Source organism: Buceros rhinoceros, unplaced genomic scaffold (genome assembly GCF_000710305.1).
Source record: "Buceros rhinoceros silvestris isolate BGI_N320 unplaced genomic scaffold, ASM71030v1 scaffold77, whole genome shotgun sequence".
NCBI lineage: Eukaryota > Metazoa > Chordata > Aves > Bucerotiformes > Bucerotidae > Buceros > Buceros rhinoceros.
The window spans coordinates 639-7873 of NW_010423689.1; the positions used below are offsets into that span (position 1 = coordinate 639).

At 45.7% G+C, this 7235-nt stretch overlaps 1 protein-coding gene across 2 annotated transcripts in view; it reads right to left on the bottom strand.

Annotated features, from left to right (window-relative positions):
* Positions 1 to 1151: 1151 nt before the first annotated feature.
* The window catches only part of OSGIN1 (oxidative stress induced growth inhibitor 1), a 6857-nt gene continuing 773 nt past the window's right edge, over positions 1152 to 7235 (bottom strand). Inside the window, exons 2-6 of one of the 2 annotated variants that reach the window (XM_010140475.1) lie at positions 6242 to 6263; positions 3731 to 3867; positions 3223 to 3414; positions 2813 to 2904; positions 1152 to 2145 (exon numbers count right to left, since the gene is read on the bottom strand). In XM_010140475.1, coding sequence (XP_010138777.1) covers positions 1152 to 2145; positions 2813 to 2904; positions 3223 to 3414; positions 3731 to 3867; positions 6242 to 6263 — 1437 coding nt within the window. Of the gene's footprint in view, positions 2146 to 2812; positions 2905 to 3222; positions 3415 to 3730; positions 3868 to 6241; positions 6324 to 7235 lie in introns of those variants that run through there. The other variant, XM_010140474.1, reaches the window with a different exon arrangement.

Consider the following 7235-nt stretch of genomic DNA (forward strand, 5'->3'; position numbering starts at 1 on the left):
TGCCGTGTCAGCGAGCCTCAGCGCAGCACGGGGAGCCAGGTCCGTCCCTACACCAAATGAGATTAGCTATGGCTGGTTTTTCCTGAGAGGTGTGGAAGGCCCTGTAGGTCGCTGAGATTTGTAACATAAGGCATCACTCCCACCCACCCCAGCCCATTCAGAACACTGACTGAAAGCCAATGAAAATATTTTAGAAAACCAGTATAAAAAGATGGCTATATATAGCATTGAACTATCAAAAAGTGACTGTGCCAATTTCCCCTGTACACAAGTAGTATTCTTTTTTTTAAAAAAAATCACATTACATTCGAAAATCACACAATATATAACACCTTGCATCTTTCTGGAGTACTTTGTGCAGCAGAAGCCCCGTACAGTACCCGGGCAGTTACAAGACCAGTAGCTCCCCCTTAGTCTCTAGAGCAGCTGCCAAGAATTTGGCTATTGCAGTTTAAGGATTGAGAAAGCACGCAGAAAGCTGCAAGCTGGCAAACCGAGTGTAAATCAGTACCATTCCTTCTCAAGAAGGAGAAAAACCATCGCAGGAATCTCTTGATTAAAGAGACATTACATATGGCTTGTTGCTGGTGTCAGTAAGGCAGTTTTGACTGGTTCCCTGTCAGTTTTTATTTGCAGAGTACCACCTCACGTGGCAGAGGTACTGCAGCATCATTCAGTGATTTCTGGTCTAACAAGAACACACAGCTGAGCTACAGGAGCAAATAAAGCCACATCAGCTTACTTTGTTTCACAAAATAACCCAGCAAGGCACTGACGGACACTGCTGTCTGGAAATAATTGACATTGATTGTTCCCCGGTTCACCCTTCAGCAAGCCAGGCGGTGTTCCACAGCATCGCTATCTTACCCCCTACTTCCCCAAGCACAAGACTCAAAGCCCCAGCAGCGCTCAGGCACAGCTATGCAGGAAAGGAGCTGGATCCCCCGGGATTGAAGGTACTGCTGCGTGTGAACCCCACTCCGTCTCCGGTGACTTAACCTCCTCAAGCAAGAACTTAGTAACTCCCTGCACAACCTCGGAGAATACCAGGAGTGGGCTTTACATTTGCGGATGTACAGATTGGACGACTTGCTTCTCTAAGCACACAGCAGCAGTAACCCATCTGGACACAGTTTGCACGGGGGTTTTTGTTAGGGGGGGTTTCTGTTTGCTTTCTTCAACAGAGAGCTGGCAGCAGCCAGAGCCCCTCCCTGTACAAAGCGGACAAAGTTATCTCCAGCTAGAGGTCCTAGAGCATAAAGTCCTTTCTCCTGAGTGCATTCATAGGTGAACGGGTCAACATCTAAGGGGTTCCTCTTTGGGTTGACTGGTTGGTTGCTGTCCATTGCCAGGTCAATGCCATTATTTGGCAGAAAGGAGAGGTTGGGGTTTGAGCCGGTTAGAACAAGAGCCAGGGAAACTTTATAAACTTTCTGACAGCCATTCTTGTCTTGAAAGATACATTTCTTGTCCTTGCCGAAGGACAGCACGTGATGTTCAGGCAGGCTAATGTAACACTCATAAGGCCCAGCGCAAGTAGCTGTCTGTTCCTTCATCATCTGATGGACTTTGTGGTATTCAGGGTACATCATTTTGGGAAGCTGGTTAAAAATAAGACCTGGATCACTGACTCGTCTCCGAAAAACATGGATTACTGGAATATTGCAATGGTGAGCAAAGAGAATTGCGTCAGCAGCAGTCAGACCAGCACCTACAACCAAGACTGGATCTGACATGATGCCAATGCTGCCGTTCTTCACTGCTTTTTCTAGGGCAGACAGCTGGTGATGGACATAGGACAGGTTCTCTCCCTTGACCCCAAGCCAAGTAGGACTATCGTATGTCCCTGTGGCTAAGACCACATTCTCTGCATGGATGGAGAAGGGCTCTTTATCACCTTTCATGGTTTTGAAAAAGCCATCCACCTGAAAGACCTCTGTACTTTTCTCAGTGAGGTTCCAGAGTGAGTCACTGTCTTCCTGCAGATCTTTCTGTGCATGGCTGGAGACATTCTCTGCACTCACTTTCCTCACGGAGGTCACGACAGTACCACATCTGAAATTCTTCTGCAGTCCTTTCTTCATCACATAGTGTTGGTAATATTGAGCAATGTCTCCTGCTGTGGCTCTGTTGTTTCTGAGGCCTCTGCAATATAGCACAAATAAAGGTCAAGCAGAGGCGAAGCAAGAGACGGGAATTTCTCCTCTCATCCACCGAATGTATCCTAGAGCCATCTATCGTGGCACTAGCAGACAAGACTTAAGCTTCTCCTGACTTCAGCAAAGCTTTTCCTGGTATATAGCACTAACACTCAGGTTCACAGCTGTAGGACAGAGGCAGCTTTCTCTGGCATGAATTCCAACCCTAAGAACACGGCTGGCCATTTATGCTTTCCTCTCACGGCTTGCTTCCATGCCACTTTTAACTCCTGGACTTTCTAATATTAATTGTTACACATCAAGAGCAGAGGCACCTCAGATGCTGCACAGTAGCCCAGCTGATTATACTCATCGTTAGGGACTGCAGCAGTAGCCACAAGTCAGATGACCATGTCTTTTCCAAGCTTTATTGAGAACTCATGGTCACTGTGATCCATCTCCCCAGCGGGTGTTGAGAAGGACACATTCCAAGCAGCACTGCAACTCTACCTGAACAAACAGATGCAGAACCAACTTTTACTGGGGGATGAAAGGGTATCTCTTCTCTCACTAGTAACACCCATAACCAACGGGTAACTACATTCAAGAAGTCCACTCCGGGTTCCCAGATAACCTCTGGATATTTGCAAGCCATCACATCATAAATATCTCACCTTTTCTTTTGCTTTAGCCAGTCTTTGAACGGGAGATCTGGGAGTCCCATCCATTCCCCTTTGCTCAGGGTAACCATAGAGCCCTCAATAGACTGAAACAAGAAACACAGTAAAACGACTTTCAGTTATTTAGTGTAAGAAGTGAAATGCAATTTTGTCACGTGTCAATATGGCACATATCAGGAAATCAGTTATTCCTCCTCTGTTCTGCTGTCACAGGTGACACCAAAAGAACAATAGACTGGAAATATAAATGCCTCAGGTTTTTTTGCCTTTCAAACTTTCATTTGTCTATGTGTAAAATCAAATGTGGCTGACTGGCATATTAGAGGAGCTTCTGCCTCTCCAGTCAACCCTTCTGGCTTTCTTACAACATGCAGAGCTAAGCAGTTAGGCTTCAGTTCACATACATGCCAGGCACCTCCAGGAGCATTTCTGCCAAGGACCAAGTGGGGAATGGCTCTGTCTGTCTCCTGCCACCAAGTAAGGACAGATTCTGCTGTTCCACCAAAGTCTGTGTCTGGACGCTGAAGAGTATCAAACAGAAGAGCCACAGGGCTGTGGGATCGTCCCTCCAAGCCTTCAGACAGATACTCCAGATCCTAAAGAGAGACAGATCAGATGTTCAAAATGCATGTCCTGCCAGGCAGCAGACTGCTTGTCACTCCAGTATTTCAAGTCAGCGGTTTTAGCGTTCTGTGAAGCTCATTTACTGGCACACAGACCCTGTTACTGCCCAAGGACTACCTCAAGGCTCTTAGCAGCAATGCTGGCATTTCATACAAGGATGATCTGGACAACTAAAAGTACTTTGCTTAAGGCTCCTTCTGTCTGTGTGCTTTGAAAATTCAAGTGAGGTTATCGCAGTATACCCCTAGGATGGTTTATTGCGATGTTTCACTGTTTCTTTACACGAACCTGATCCAAGATGGAGACATCCGGTGCCTCTTCCAGTTTCCTCTGAAGAATGGGATGAGGATGAAGAGAGCCTCTTTTGAAGTAAGGGATGTAGCCTGACAGCAAATACGAGAGGCAGATTCCTGATGGTCCATTCCCTAAAAAGACACAATGAAGAATTTATACTCCTGCAGACAGAACAGCCCTTTGAGGAACATTTCTACTACCCAGAGCAATTCAAAGGATATGACACTGCTGTGGATACAGGGGAATTCCTATTCCAGGTTGACCACTGACCTATTGGATGGAGTTAGAAAAGTCACTTTGCCCTCACATGTCCCCTTCTCCTCCTCAGTTGCATTTATTTGCATTGCAAGGTCTTCAGGACTTGCTGAAAAGACCCGGGGGTTAAACAAGCATTGAACGGCTTTAAAGGTTTAGACACTGGTCATATACCGACTGGGGGTCTCAGCTCTCCTGGATGCACACTTCCCAGAACAGTTCTTTGTGCACAGGATACAGAGTATCCTGAAAAAGTCCAGAAAAGAGTACGACTGTTGAAGTGAATGGGAAATAGCTCTGCTCGGTAAGAAATCCACCTAACAGGGATATCTGGCAATAGCGGTTTTGCCTAACGGGTCTTAAGGACACTTTCGAATGGGAACCATCCCAACCTTGGTACTGCAGGTCGTGTGTTAAAGAAAGAAGTCCCTCTGCCATGCCAAGACAACCCCCAGAATAGAGCACTTTGATCAGATTGCTGCATGCCTGAACTCCTGCTAACCACCCAACAGCCAGTGGAAAAAACTTGATATGTGACTCCAAAGCCCAGTGAGAATAGCCCATGGAAAGCTTTCTCATGGCTGTTCTCCAGAACGTTTAATATTTTACAGTGTCTGCATAACTAGGTGTCAGCCTCTGGCTGCTCAGGCTTTGCTGCTCACTAGTATGCGACTAACCACCACCACAACATGCAGTGACGATGTCAGGGAGGAGAGCTGAAGTGACACGACAGCCTGTGTTGATGCAGCGCCTGTGCTACCTGTGTGAGCAGCTGGAGCAAAGCCTGCTTCCTGGGGACGTGAGATAGAGGGAGGCTCAGGCTGTAAAGCTAACAGTGACCTGAGCTACGAGAAAGGCAGGACATGCCACAGCTGGGGCCAAAGCCTGCTGTGCTGAGCAAGGACCAGCAGCTGCACGTCAGTGTTTGGAACATTCCACTTGCAGAAAAGTTATCCAAAACCAACAGCAACAGAAACTCAAATCAAACTACGCTACAGCTGTAGTAAAATATAACTATTCAGGTTAATTCTTTACTTTAGAAGTACAAGGAGGTGCTTCAGCCAAGCTTCATCGTGTGAGTGCGCACCACTCAGCAACACGCACAGAGGATTTACTCTGAACCACATGTAAGCTTGAAATGGACAGTCACAAGCACAGCTGCTTCTGAGGCTTCAACTATTCTAGAAAGCAAGAGCTTTCATGAGGCTGCCAGCACAGCGGAGGCAGCCCACAGTGCTCCTGGAGCAGGGCCTGGGGAAGCAGCTGGAACCTGCGTGCTGTGTCCAGCTGCAGTGAAACAGCTGAGCTGCTTCAGTCCAGCAGCCTCCTCAGAGTGCGTGTCTTCATATGGGTGCTTCCGAGGCTTTAGTGACATCACCACACTGGATCCCTGTGTAGGTACATCAGGGATGTACCAAAATAACCTGCCTCCCACCTAAGGACTTGTACAACCAGGCAGTACAAAGTTACTCTCAGACTAGAACCTGCTGGTAGCAGTACCCTTGTCAAGCTCGCTGTTGGCACGGATTACCTTTGGACTAGCTCTCTCGGGTGCTATGAATCAGGTGACTGCTAAGGAAGGAACCCAGCTCTGCAAGGCGAACAGAGTCCAACACCTGCACTCAAGCACAGCTCACGATCGGTCACAGAGCCTTGCTCCAAGAATCACCTCACAGTACAACGCTCCCCTCTTGAAAGAGAGACAAGACAGCTGCTACGTAACCTGTTTTCTAAACTGGTGGAAAAGCCACAGCTTTTCACTGTTCTATTCAACCTGTATGAAAAGCAGTGTAGTTAACCTGTATTTTAAAAGAAATATGAAAAAATGCAAGAAGATCTAACATCATCTGGAGTACTTTAATCACACACAAACTCCCTTCCAATGCAAGCCCTACAGATAATCACTTCACAGCAAGTTATGTGCAATTATCTGTAGTGAAAGGCTTTCGAACCCTTCTAAATATCCAGAGAAAAATCAGGCCCAGCTGAACTGATGCCCAAAAGGTTACCAATTTTACTATTAAAGAGGTGCGTGGTTTAGTTTGCCAAATTCCTGGTTCCCCAATTCCCACAGCTCTCAGTGGTTTTTCTCTCAGAAACAGAAAATTTGGCTGTCAGGGAAAGGATGCAGAAATAGCAGTCGGGCATTTCTGGTTTGAGTAAGAACACATGGAACAAAAGCTGAAGACAGCAAGTCCGAGGCAACAACAGCACGAGAGAACAGAGTAATGCTGGTAGGAGACAGCTTACCTATGATGACAACAGGCAGTGGCTTGCACCCACTCTTGTTTTGTGGTCTGGACAACTCATACATCTTCCCGTCTGGAAGCATTGAGGCCCTGGACTCTGCCTGCTAAAACAAATAAGTTCTGGATTATTTTTTTTTTTTGGACAAAGAAAACCAACTGAGACTTTCTCCAGCCCACAAAGCCAGGTTGATCTGAAGAATTATCCTTGCATTGCAGACTATCACATTACACTTCCACACTTAGGACAGGCCTAATGTTTTTCTCTCTACCCCCGAAACCACAGGATGGTTCCACCAAAAAGAGGGAGAGAACTCTTATCTTTCTCTTCCAGATGTGAATTCCAGTCTCTCCAGAACAGCTGGCAACTCCAGTAACCTTCTGACTACGGTAACTGAAGTGTTGCAACTTGTTAATGAAAGCTTCACTTCTGCCATACTGTCATAATTATCATGAACACTTTATACTTTTTAAAGCAATTTGTGCATTTACTGGTAAGCAGAGCAAACCTCACTCAAGACCTGCCCAAAGGCTGCAAATCTCTGGCTGCATTTCCAGATATGTACCATTCCATCACAACAGGGATTTTTGAGAAGTGCTAGTTTAGTTCCTGAACCTTTTTAACTTCCCAGAAAATAGGCTTCTAGGTCTGAACAAGTAAATAACAACAAGTCTTTACACAAAATATACATTATAATTATCTTAGACTAAAGTGTCATTAGAGTGGAATCTACAAAACAACGAAGAGTGAATTAGTTTTTTGCCATTCCTGCAGGAATTCTACCATGTCAAATAACGACAAGTTTTCCAGGGAATTAAATTACGCTGTCATTAATCTAGAGAAGTAAAAAGTTATTTTTACCACATTAAGCGTGAGATTTGAAAATTCAGCTTAAGCTTTTAAGTTACTCTATGGAGAATACAATCTTTTATAAACACATCATTCTCATTTTGGAAAGCTAAGTAGAAATCCACTGAATGGCATGGCTTTGTTCAGC